Source organism: Mauremys mutica, chromosome 18, assembly GCF_020497125.1.
Source record: "Mauremys mutica isolate MM-2020 ecotype Southern chromosome 18, ASM2049712v1, whole genome shotgun sequence".
NCBI classification, from domain to species: Eukaryota; Metazoa; Chordata; order Testudines; family Geoemydidae; genus Mauremys; species Mauremys mutica.
In genome coordinates this window covers 29,400,016-29,413,274 of record NC_059089.1, presented here as the reverse complement: position 1 = coordinate 29,413,274, position 13,259 = coordinate 29,400,016, and the positions used below count along the sequence as shown (strand labels likewise).

General features: G+C 41.5%; 1 protein-coding gene across 2 annotated transcripts; it reads right to left on the bottom strand.

The window, feature by feature from the left end:
* Window positions 1-3,916: 3,916 nt before the first annotated feature.
* On the bottom strand, window positions 3,917-13,249 carry FBXW2 (F-box and WD repeat domain containing 2). Of its 2 annotated transcripts, XM_044992324.1 has the most exons (8): window positions 13,148-13,249; window positions 12,878-12,983; window positions 9,926-10,435; window positions 9,332-9,526; window positions 7,789-7,922; window positions 6,738-6,824; window positions 5,754-5,923; window positions 3,917-4,882 (listed from the first exon to the last, which is right to left on the bottom strand). In XM_044992324.1, exons 3-8 carry the CDS (start codon window positions 10,413-10,415, stop codon window positions 4,594-4,596), a joined length of 1,365 nt encoding a protein of 454 aa, XP_044848259.1. In that variant the 5' UTR covers window positions 10,416-10,435; window positions 12,878-12,983; window positions 13,148-13,249; the 3' UTR covers window positions 3,917-4,593. The 2 variants fall into 2 exon arrangements, with proteins under 2 accessions (XP_044848259.1, XP_044848260.1); XM_044992325.1 differs by lacking the exon at window positions 13,148-13,249 and having other exon boundaries at window positions 12,878-13,134.
* Between the last annotated feature and the right edge of the window lie 10 nt (window positions 13,250-13,259).

Genomic DNA, 13,259 nt, shown 5'->3' with positions numbered 1-13,259 from the left:
CCTGTACTACTGTATTTTTTTTAAACTAGTTACTTGTTTACTAATGTGTTCATTCATGCTTTATTAATAGTGATAGTGGTGACATGTTTTGTATGCTAAGATACCAAAAGCCAAATCTGTTCCTCATGCAGAAGGGCCCTCCTTACTGAGGAAACTTCTGGAAACATTGTTAGGTAGTGGTGACTCCCTGTTATCTACCACTTAGGGTGGGAGACAGGTTATCTTTGATTTCTATAAATAACCTTAGGGTGCAGTCTGACATTCTGATCTGCCCAACCAAACCTTTACATCCACATTCAGTTCCTTATCAGTGAGCTTTTGTGGACGTGCAGCAATCTATTGTCACAGAACAGACTGCAGGATTGGGGCATTAGAGAAGGGGTTTTACTCATACAGGGTTTCCATATAGCATTTAGGCTTTCATTCAGTAGTTTTTAATTTGACTCTTATATTACACTTTTGGGTTCCCACTATAAATGATTGAATTAACTACTTGATACTCTGTCATTTTGGTGGTTGATCTTTTCAAAATGAGGCTAAATCAGTATTTTACATATAGTCCATCAAAATAAACATTATAGCAATAGATAAGCATTATTGTTTTGTTCATACTGCTCTTCACTATGTCACCATTATGGTATTTCTGTGAGGGAGACTTCTTCATCCTCAGCTCATAGTGCTGCACCACTAATTAGACAAACCCTTGTAGGCCCAGATAGTGTATGGAGGGTGGGGAGGACGCAGGACAAGGGAAGGATAGAAGGTGGTACAATAATAAGCAACTCCCTCGTGTTTTGGTGGTGTTTGAGCACTGCCTAAAGTGAATGGTAGCAAGTTATCAATAGCAATAATGTGCTTCTTGAATAGTCATACATAGACCTCTATCAAGCAAGCAGGATATCCCTTTAGTTTGACTTGGGTTAGCTCTGATGGCTTAGCTGTTCTGTAAAGCACTAGCTGATTAGATTGAGGTATCCCACTAACACCCTTTCTATTTGTCTAAGTGAGTCAAGTATCTGGCAGCGTGGCTGTGCTAGTGCATAAAGAATCTATAGTTAGTTGCTCAACTAAATTCAAGACAACCATTGAATAGGTACACTGCATAAAGTTAAGAGATTGGTCCTACACTTATACTGGCCTTAATACTCACTTTAATGTAATACTTTTGCAGTGGTGCTTTTTTCACTGTCCCATTCTAGTTGAGTGCTTTCTACTTGGTGGGAAAAAGGTAGGATACACTACAGGCCCATTTTGTCTTCCAAAATGTCATATGACACCATGACTAAATTCACCCATATTTTGTTTCACCTCATTAGCTGTGGTGATTAGCTGACCATGTGCTTGTCACAACCATGTGAAGTGTCCCCAAAAAAGAGAACATTGTAGTAAGATGAGGCCCTGAAATATAAACTCTTGTCAGAGGCGTAGTCTGAGGCCTGAAGCCTGAACCAAAGTACTTCCAGGCATTGCTAAGCAAAAGCTGGGCTGTGAGCCAGAGGCAGGCCTCACTCACAGAAGTGGCAAGAAGAGGAGCTTGTGCCAAGATGACATCAGGACACTCCATAGACATAACAAGGAACAGGCAGGTGCATCTTAAAGACAGGACAGCAGGATGGATAGATGTGTTTGTCTGGAACAACATGATCAAAGGGAAGACAGCACCCTCATGAGCCAAAGGGCTGTACCTCAATATGTCAGGAGGGATGAGTAATCTGTCCTGTAACTGTTGTGGCAGAGCTCTGACCTTGCTCCTGTGGGTCCTGCGCTTTTAGGCGGTTTATGATAGCCTCAGTGGCTCACTGTGACCCTCCACGTAGCCCTTCTCTCTCTTTTCATCATAGGCCTGCAAGGAGGTTGGTGAGAGAACTCCCAGTCTCTGTTCAGCCTCCTGTCCTGACAGGGACCTGACTTCCCCTCCCAGGAGCTGTTCCTGTAGTGGTGGGTTGGGGGGAACCTGGGCCTGCCCTCTACTCCGGGTTCCAGCCCAGGGACCCTAATGGTAGCAGTTGTTGGCAGCCAACCTTTCACTGCCAGAGTTGCTACATTTCCCTGGACCACTTCCCCACAGCTCTCCTGCTTCTCCCTTACCTTAGGGCTCCTTTAATGATGGTTTGAGGGTGTCTTCAGTAACCAGCCCTTCAGCCACACTTCCTCTCCTCTGCCTGACTGGAGTGAGCCCTTTGTATAGTATCAGCAGGGCCTTAATTAGAGTCAGGTGGACACATTAACTGAATGGCCTCACCTGACTCATTACAGGTTAATTAGAGTCAGGTGTTCTCATTAGCCTGGAGCAGCCCCTGCTCTGGTCAGTCAGGGAACAGAAAACTGTTAATCCAGTGGCCAGTATATCTGCCTTCTGCTATACCCAACTGGCCTGGGTCTATCACACTGTATAAAAGTAAGTCCTGGAGTGCGTATCTTTGTCCAGCCTAGGGGGCAGTGGAAAGTCCCGCCTCTGACTGAGCTGTGTCCATTGCCAGGGGGCACATATTCATAATATGTCCTGTAGAGTCTATAAGAAACTATTACTGTGCTTCGTTTGACAGTAAACTTGGCTCGGGTTCCTTCCTACCTTACTAGAGTCTGTGGTCTTTGGGGGTTCTCTCAGGATTTGCTGTGTCAGCTATCTGCGCAGAGCCAGGGCAGCACACAGGGGGAACACACACGCAGCCAACTGTTATCATCATCAAACAAGAGCAGAGCACCACCCTGGTAGCTACTGACAACAAACATCACTCCTCACTACAGCTGCAATCAAGTTTTGTATTTTAACCAGTCTCAACAAAAACAAGTTACCATTATAAAGCAGTGAATGTGTTAGGACCCTGGTTTTAAACACCTGGGATCAATTCTCTTTTTGTGTGTGACTTCCCAAGTCAATTAGCTCCAGATCCTCAAAGATATGTAGGTATGTAACCCTGATTGAAATCTATGGGAGTGAGGTGTTTAAACACTTTTGAAGCTCTGGTCCTCAGTTCCCCATCTGTGAAAAAGGAATTATTATACTGCCCTACCCAATGGGTGATGTGAGGATATGTACATTGAAATGCTTAGCTATTACAGTGATCGGAGCCATGTAAGTGTGTTAGGTAAAGGACAGAGTCATTAATCTTCAAGCAGCCTTATATTTAGAAGTAGTGTAAAAATAGACATGGAGGGGAAATTTTATTTTCAAAATGTAGAAATGCAGTTCTAAAGTATAGGAGTCAGGTAATGATGGATACAGTTTTTAAATATAAAAGTCAGATTCAGCATAATATTTGAATACCTACTATTAAAAATATTTACTAAAAATCTTCATCTTCTAAAGTGGTCTGGCCTACTAAAACTGGTCAGAGAAGAGTACAAAGAATTATTTTAGTTCTATTCTTTTATGTTTAGAACTCCTGAACTTTTATGAAAACAGGGTGTATTCACGTCACAATTTTCATCCTCCTTCTCCAGTCCAGATTTAACAGGTACTTCTATACTCATTAGCACACTATTATTACATTGGATGGTAGACAGCCCTTTGATGTCATTTGATGCACAATGCATGAGCCTAAAGCCTGCTGCCTGGGTCTTAAATTCCTTTCCCTTAATGTTTTCCCTAAATGTATGGATTAAACTGTGCTCAGGCACTCGAACTCTAGAAAACAGTTATGCAATGTTAATAAAGCCATGCTGGATGAACTGCTGGAGAATTTTGTGCAAATAAATATTCCATGTTTCAGTCCCTGAGGAAAGACCAACACATGGTACAAAATATTTATTCAATAACTCTGCAATGGCACATTAAACTTGCAGGTTGGTTTTATAGTGCTGTATATTCTGTCCAGGAAAAGAGAGTTTATTTCTGTGCCAATTCCACTCCAGCAGTGAACTGTGAAAAAATCACCCACAAATTCTCCAAGTTCAAATCCTGCAGTTATTTATGCTGCTTATGTCTAAGAATTTGCCCCAGTCTGGCCAAGGGAAGGGAATATCACATTAACACAGCACCCTACTTAAAAGGAAACAAGCTATTGTTGTCATCAAGAAATATTCTGATAGTGGCAAAAGGACGTAACTGCTTCCTTGACTTCAGGTTGCTAAGAGTTTAAAACTACAATAAGGAGAAACCAAGTTCCTGAACAGGCTGATAATTGAGGAAACCACGCAGTTGTGCACTGAATATTCTACGTACTGGTGTGGTTTTAGCACTGTGATTAGCACTTGATGTTACATGTATAAAAGCCTATCATAACAAGATAGTAGCTTCACCTTCTTTTTCAGCAAAAGATATAGAAGTCTTTCAGATCAAACACCATTTCATTTTAGACTTAAATGATAGATCTGAGTGATTTAAACTTTTATAATCTATACTTTGTCAAGAAAACTCAAATGTGTGCTTAAATCCGAGTACAGATTAAATTCATTGGCAAATATTGTTAGCATGCTATGTTGTATTATGTCAAAACAAGCCCATCTCTCCCAAATGCCCTAGAAAACAAAAAATAAATGATTGTGCATTGCATGATGATACCATTAGGTGTGCAACTTTGGTTCATGCAAAGTCTTCTTTCATGGACACACTGCTTCCAGCCCCAGACTCATGAATATCCGGCCACATCTTCAGCCATGTTCTTTCCACAATACCAAATGAATACTGTGGTCTGGCATACTGGTGGCAAAAACCAGGCCCATGTCATTTTGGCCATCTAGTCCATTTAGCCAAGACATTTCACCAGCCAAAAAACTCGAACCTCTCTTTGACTTTCTATATTCTGGCAGGGGCCACCGGCTAATCAATTTTTCTGTCCTCAAGTCCATTATATACAGATATTTGTTATCAAATAATAGGGCAAATACATCTCCAAAGCCCAGCAAGGACAAGTTTGCAAAATCAGGAGGCTTGATGACCCTGAAAGACAAGACAGTGTTTAAATCAGAATTGATATCACTGTATATTATTAAACTTCATCCCCTATATGCATCTACAGAGAGCAGAAATTGGAGTCTAAAGAAAAAATGATATAAGGAAGAAGTAGTTAGTTTCTCTAAAGAGCTGCCAATATGCCTTAATCCAGGCCTGTAATTCCAGTTCAGGCTCTGTGTATTTAAGATTGCCCATTTCAAACTTCATGACTGTAGATTAAAGCCTCTCTCTTAACAAAAAAACAAGTTTCCACAAGGGAGGCACTTCTGAAAACTTTACCCAGTGTTCCCAGGAGGAAACCCCTCACTTACATGGAGTCTCCCCTTCACACTCCTCACAAGAGGCTGCTCTAGGTCCATTCCTTCTTATTAGAAAATGTCCCACAAAGATATATCTGAAGCCAGATTAGGAGGTGAAACTACCCAAAAGCAGGTAACAAAGGTAAAACTGCTTTTCTTTTGGGTTAGCGCCACAGCTGGCTGAATGAGCTAGTATCCTTCAAAAGAGGTCTTTCAGTATTTCCATAATAATTCCTATTCTTGGGAAATTATGATTTTGGATGCCAACACTATTCTGGGACTGAGCATACCATTAAGAGTAAGGCCATAACAGAACTTAATCTTCTCTGACCCCCTCACCTGCAGTTTGCAGGACATCTGACTACATCATTCCATTAAATTGAGGTGTTTTATGATGTGTCTCAAGCCTAACAGTACCACGAGAGGGATGGTCCTTATGCTTCTTTGTCCCACCAAATGGCTCTGCAGTCTACCACAGTGGTTTTGAACCAGATTGTTTTTTAAACCTCAACAGTAAAGCTTCACATGCAAAGTTAGTCTCAAACTGAAAGATTTACCTGAGAATATCATAGCTGGCGAAGTCCCACTGGTACAATCCTAGAGCTGAACTGCACACTATGTATTTACCATCGAAGTGCAGTCTGGGCTGCAGTGAGATACTGCGATCTTCCGATACGGACAGGGTTTTTAAGCATTTGCAGTTTATTTCTCTTCCAATAGGCCAAATCTGCAATTTAAAAAAATCAATTTTTTCATACTATAAAGTATCTCAAGCTGTAAACTGCTACATGAATGCAGAGCGATTGCTTTGCACTTATTTATGTGGTAGTCATTCTGGGCTGCCAACAACTAGTGAATTTAGACAAGTTATATTTCAGACAATTTCTGGAAGTGGAGTTCCTGACTATAGAAAGTATTTGGTTTTCAGGTTTTTCTTGCTTTCAGTCTACAGAATAGTAGTAGTATTGATTCAAGCCTGAAGAGTTCCACTGAAGAGGCTTCTTTAGTTAATACTCAATCTCTTGAATACAGATTAAGTGAACAAGAAAACAGACTAGTTTTAGCAACAACAAATGTTTCACCAAATCTTTTGCTAGTCTTCTTAACTGTATTAACTTTCTCTACCCAAACAGAAGATTAATAAAGTCCCAACGAGCACACTTATGAGAAACATTGTGAAACTCTAAACTATTTATTAAAATCAGAACTCCTCCCAACCTATAAGCCCCCTTACTGAAGAAGAGTTTGCAACAAGAGTGCAGTTGGCAGAGGCTGAAGGCACTTGGACTTATGCCTTACAGCAAACCCAGGGCTACCCACTTAATGCACACTCAGCCATCTGATATTCAGTCTTAAAATATAAAGCAAAGCATAGAACCACCACTAACTTCAAAGACCCATTTGTCTTCTATACAATGCTTCACTAATGGATTTTTTCCCACATCCTATGTGCTCTTAAAAGCTCCAATGCATGCCCTAAATGCAGAAAGTACCATACTTCTCTGCACTGTGATACACATTTAAACAGACGCAGTACCTACCTTGATTTCATACTTATCTGCACTTAAAAGAATATAATCCCCAGGACTATGCATGAGAGATTTGACTTTACACTTCTGCAAAACCACCTGCGATTGAAGAAAAAGTTAAATAGGTCTAAAGCTCACTAAACAGATTCCCTATTTTGTAAAATGTTGAATTACCTATTCAAATCTAGTGTAAAACTTGCTCTGGTTTATTGACAATTTGAGTAATGGAGGGTTAAATACACTTGCAATTTTGCTATGACTGTGCCTGTTGGGCCCAGGTTCTTTTAAGGAAGAATACTCTGTCATCAAAAAGAACCCAGAACAATTTAGATTTTGTGTTCCCACTGCTGACAACTCACTGTGACAGAAAACCCTCTCATGTTAAACCTGATTCTAGAATCACCCTGACCAGCTAAGAACTAAGCATTCCAGCTTCCTCGTTTGAGAAAACTTTGCTCACCTTCATTTTGACTGTACACTTTACAGACAAGCAGCACTTTTTTCATTGTAATTATGATTTTCAAAGTAGCTTGGCTTCAGTACAATCACACTCATTCCTGGAATAAAACATTGAACCCTAATCATTCCATTCACTTTGCTATAGGAACTACATCATGCAAGTGGATTGAATGTTTTCACTGTAGCTTTTGTAAGTGCCTCTTCTATAAAATATAATTGTAGCCATGTTGGTCACAGGATATTAGAGAGACTAGATAGGTGAGGTGATAACTTTTAGTACCTTTCCCAGACCTGAAGAGCTCTGTGTGGCTTGAAAGCTTGTCTCTCTCACCAACAAATGTGGATCCAATAAAAGATACCACCTCACCCACCTTGTCTCTCTTCTGGCAAAGGGTTATTTTGTAACATCTTAACAAAGATTTTCTTTGAATCACAACTGACAACTCCTGCATCAACTGCTTATCTCTGGTTACTGACAGCCCACCCCTGTATGGCTGCAAGTGAAGGATTACCACTTGAGGAGGCATGGGATGTGTGTAACACACACACACATGCACAGTATTATCTTGCAAAGCAAGATTTGACTACATCAATACAACCCTACCTTTGTGACCCATTCAGTGTGTCCAGTAAGTGTATTCAGGCACATTCCTGTTGATAAGGCCCATACTTTCAAAGTGAAGTCTGCAGAACCGCTGACCAGAACATCAAGTTCATCATTGTAGTCCACACTAAAAACTACAAGCAAGAAGGATTTTAAATGAATAGCACCACTCTCTACATTTATCCTCCATCTCATCTGAGATGAGGGTACCAGGCCAACACAATTAACCTCAATTTTCAAAGATTCTAATGGTTTAAACAGATTGGTTACTTTAAATACATGAATCTGTTATTTCCACCCCTTAAAGCTTAGATCCCAAGGCTACTGGTTCTTCATAAAATTAGAACAGTATCTCAGTTAGCAGGGTTGTGTTTTGACTGATGTATGAATTAAGTGTAGTGTAACCTAATTATTTAGGCCAGTCCCCACTGTAGGTGTTCCAGAAGTCATTTTGTTTTAAATATCCTAGTTTTGAAAAGCCTTAGCCCAGGGGTTGGCAACCTTTCAGAAGTGCTGTGCTGAGTCTTCATTTATTCACTCTAAAGGTTTTGCGTGCCGGTAATACATTTTAACGTTTTCAGAAGGTCTCTTTCTATAAGTCTATAATATATAACTAAACAATCGTTGTATATAAAGTAAATAAGGGTTTTAAAATGTTTAAGAAGCTTCATTTAAACTTAAATTAAAATGCAACCCCCGCCACCCGAACTGGTGACCAGGGCCCGGGAAGTGTGAATGCCACTGAAAATCAGCTCACGTGCCACCTTCGGCACCCATGCCATAGGTTGCCTACCCCTGCCTTAGCCCATCCAAAAAAAAATAAAAAAATAAAAATTACATTTAAAGCCTCAGCTGTTCTGCTAGGTAGCCTCCTGTCCTTGGTGCAAGATGAATTTCTAAGTGGGCATGTTTACATAGCAGAATTAGTAAATTCCAGATACCCTTCCAACTCAAAAAGACAAACTGGTGATCCACGAACCAGCTCAAATAACCAAGCTGTACGTGAGGGAGACTTGGAAGAGATTTGGTGAGAGGGAATTCTCCCTCCAGGGTGTGGAGCTGCAGCTGCTACTTCAGCTTATTACACCTGCTGTAACCCCCTCCAGAGGAAGAGAGATGTGAAGAGTTACCAGTGATACAGGCAAGGTCAGATCTACTGGGCCTACCTCATCCCTCTCCCCAAATCCTTCCCCGGCTTGGGATGTAAGTAGCCCTGGTGAATTGTGCTCCATATCACACTGAGCAGGCATCAAGTACTATACTACCAGTATTGTGTCCATGTCCCTGCAGACCAGGGTGTGCCTAAGCCTAGGACTTACCCCAAAGAGCAAGCAGAGCTAGTGTGCATATTTGTAGGTCCGCCCCCCCCATAGCAGGTTCCCCCTCAAAAAAGATGAGAAACTGATTCACAATATTAAACTTACAGCACAAATAGCCGTGTCTGCAGTACAATGGTCCAATTCTGATCTCCGTTTCTAATTTGATAGGGATAAATTAACAATTTGATTGGTGGACTTAAAAGTTTAATAAAAACTCAACATACCTGCACCTGTATGCCCTCTGAAATGTTGGATCTTGGCCCCTGAGCTCCATTCCCAACAGGCTACTGTGTTATCAAAGGATCCCGTTACAAGCTTTTGCTCATCAAACTTCACTGTAGCACAAGTGTGTGTCTGGATACCATATATGCACTGCCCTGTGCTTACATCCCACAGCTTTGCAGACAAGTCATCTGAACCTATAGTTTAAGAACACGATAGCTGGCTGCATTAAAGTGACATGTAATTCCCAGACTTCTCCTGGGCTTTTCCCCATGTGTCTCTTATATTAAGTATTTCCTCTCCACTCACGCAGGGTGAGACTTACTTAATGAGGAAAGGTCTAGTTTTCCGGGAACGATGAAGTTTCAATATTACACAAACACAACTGCAACAGTTTCAACTTAATTGCTAGGTGCATGGCCTCCCAGTTTCCCACCTTCACTCCGTACAATTCCATCCCTCCTCCAACACCGCTGACAGCACAGCTATCATAAATAAGCTTAAACAAACTATATTGTTACCAAACAAATGGTAAAGCTCAAAAATGAGAAATCTTTAAGCATCATAATAGACTCCAAGGCTACTGGGCTTCCCACCTGTACAAAGAAGTCCATCTTTATAGTAAAGTGCATATACTCTGGCACTGTGTCCAATTAATGAGGATGTCTCAAAGGCTTCATGGTCTTTCAGTTGCTTCATTCTTAAAATAGCCTTCAAGTAAACCTTCTTCCAATGCAGAGGGTCCTGAACAGAATCATCTATCTGCCAACCCAAGTTCTTACAAGCAGTTTGCCACACCTCTGTGCAGGCACTTATAACCTTATTCCACTGCTTTGACACAAGGCAACATGTGAGTAAGGTCTGAGGATCAAGCCATTTTAACAAATAAAAACTGAGTTCCAGTGGAAGGAGTTTGAGGAAGTCCCGCTTAAGGAGAATCTCTAGGTTATTGGAGAGGTGCCTGAGCTGGACTGCTCCACTCAAGCTAATCAGGTGATCCAGAGTTTCATTTTTCTGCAAGTCCGTCAGAGAAAGAAATGTAACAGAAATGTTATCAAGCCATGCTTCAAAGTCCTTTTTCTCCATAAGGTTATGGAAAAATTTACCTGTGGTACATCAAAATATTGTGTTAGTTCTGTTCACAAAGATAATGTAAACATTTCTCATCTTTAATCATTGATTTATCAGCATTCTCAACTTCATGTTGATAATGTAAGTCAGTGTACAAAAAAGTACTCTTAATGCATACAATAGATAACTATATAGCATTTACAAAGTAGATTCAATGGTCTTAAGAAATGTATTTGGCCATAGTAAGTTAATGTTTCTCTAAGCACTAGTTTCATTGTTTTCCCTGTAAACATGCTTTAGATCCATCTTAGTTCCTTTTGAGTATCATGCTTCCTTCACCTCTCTTTGGGTAGAACCATGCTCTTCAACTACCTTCAGACTGGATCTCTGTATATCAGCCACCCTGTTTCCCACTATATTAATGCAACAGCCCCAGGTGTGTTTGGCATTTGTAAGCCCTTTCATTCCAGGAACCTGTGACAGCAGCTTATTAAAATGAATCAAAACCAGCTTATTCGAAACACATTCGTGCAAAGGTACAAAGCACACAGACCACAGAGTAAAACCAGTAAACATCTATATGTATATTTTCCCTTACCTAACCCTTAATCCTTCCTTGACAACTTTGGTATAATTTATCTAGATCAGTTAGCACCATCTCTGAGTTGCTAGAAGCAAACTGTTCTGCTGCAGTTTGTCTCTCTCATGCCTATCAGCTTTCACTGATGCTCCCTGGCAAATCACTCAACCAACTCCCTTTCCTTGGCCTGGTGTCCTGCAATGGTTTAGTATACTTCTTTGATCCTAGGTTTAGCACTGGGAAGAGGAAGCCATTCTAGCCTGGATGGAGCCAGGTAAGTAGCTTCTTCCCAATTAATGGCTCAGCCACTGTTATTTTAACCTCTTTTGAAGCAAGTTCCCCCCTTACAGTTTCTTCTGATTTAACTCTATGCATTCAGGCAGGCTAATATCACACCAAAAGTGAGGTACATAAGACTTTATGTACAGCCTCCATAAGATATAGATTCATCTAGGTATAGACAAATAAGCAATACTTCAACCTGAGGTCACTAAAAATCACCATGAGTTATTTATTCTTTCAAAGAATCTCTCACTAGCCACTTACACTAGTTAACCTATTAGACAGCTAGTTGAACCTAGTCTGTAGAAATCAAAATCCAAGGTACTGAAATGGCATTAATTTAAGATTGCAAGAGTCTGTAATAAATTGTCTCCTATAGCAAAATATGTTAAAGTAAGGTATGTGTCCTAAAAGCATGCAAGGAGGAAAGGTAAAGAACAGTTGCGAAGACTTATGAAGACGCTACATGGAATGGTCTAGAGAACTTAGTCCTGCCATGAGTGCAGGGGACTGGACTAGATGACCTTTCAAGGTCCTTTCCAGTCCTATGATTCTATGATCCTGACAGTATCTAGACATAGCTTCCTCTATGCTAGGAAAATGTAGCTTTTTCTGTACCAGTGCTACAAACAGCAGAAGCTACTGTGTAGACAGACAAGCTTTTAATACTGTGTAAATCTGTTCAGTCTACACCATAGTCTCCCTGTTGATAGCACTGGTGCAACAAAATACTTAGTTTTCCCATACCTAAACAATGCCAAAGGAACAGCAGATCTGCAGGAAGAGCAGCCCATTCACCTACAGATAACAAGAGTTTACTTTCCTCAAGATTAATAATGGCTTCTAAATCAACAGAAGTCTTAGGGAAAGACAGCTGACATTATGACCATAGTTTAATATGGGTTTTGTTAATTTCTCATAGATACTCCCATCTTGCACTCTGATGAAGGGTTTTCCATGTAAAGCACGTATCAGCTTCCTGAAATCTTTGATCCTTGTTTGTTGTATACACACAATAGCTAGAGCCAGTAGTTATTACATGGACTGAGGAACGAAACTCAATCCTATATATATAAACCAAAATCTGTTCTGGTTTCTGACTAGTAAGTCTAATGATTTTGAGTAGAACAGAAAGCTTAACATCCAGTTCACCTACCCATCTCCCAAGTATGCAAATGTTGCAGAAATTGTTCTGAGTTTTCCAGCATCTGTTTCATTACTGATTTTGGTCAAGCAACTAACTCAACAGTCTACTGCTTTTAGTCACAGTGGTGATAATGTGTTATGTGTACAGTTCACCAAATACAGAACAGACCCTGATAATCAGTCAAAACTTCAGGCAACTTCTCGCAAGCCTTGCTACGACCTGAACTATATAAAATCGTACCCTTTATTAAAGCACAAATGTAGCACTAGTTGTAGAACGATTCCCAGCCTGGGCCTGCTTGCAGGCTAGAACCTGGTTTTCACAGATTCCAAGGCCAGAAGGGACCATTGTGATCCTATAGCTGGTTATTGTGTAAGATGGGGAGGGGAAGTGTAGCCACTTGCCAGCTACACTTCAGAATGTCGGGCGCTTCTCTGCGCTGTGGCTGGGGGCTCCAGGAACACTCACCTTAGGTAGGTGTCAGGCGCCAGGCGTCTCTCAGCAGGCACCAGCCATTGCTCACTTGGCTCCCTGGAGCCCAACAGGAGCTGGGATTCCTCTGCAGCCATTTCTCCTGCAGCAGCAAAACAGAGATTCAGTCACTGCCTCTCCACGAGCCCAGCGTAGCCGCTGCACCCCAGGATCCCTCCCCGCAGGGGTCCCTGGGGCCTGGGAGGAGGCGGCCGGGGCCCTGGGGGGTGAAGTCGGGTCCTGCCCACCCCTCTCCCGGGGTCGAACCTGCCGCCACTAGATCCCACTACAGGCACAGCCTCGACCCGAGCAGCTTCCGGCGCGCGCTGCCACGTCACTGCCTTGCGCCGCGGCCTGTCGCTGTTTCCGTCCTCCCGGC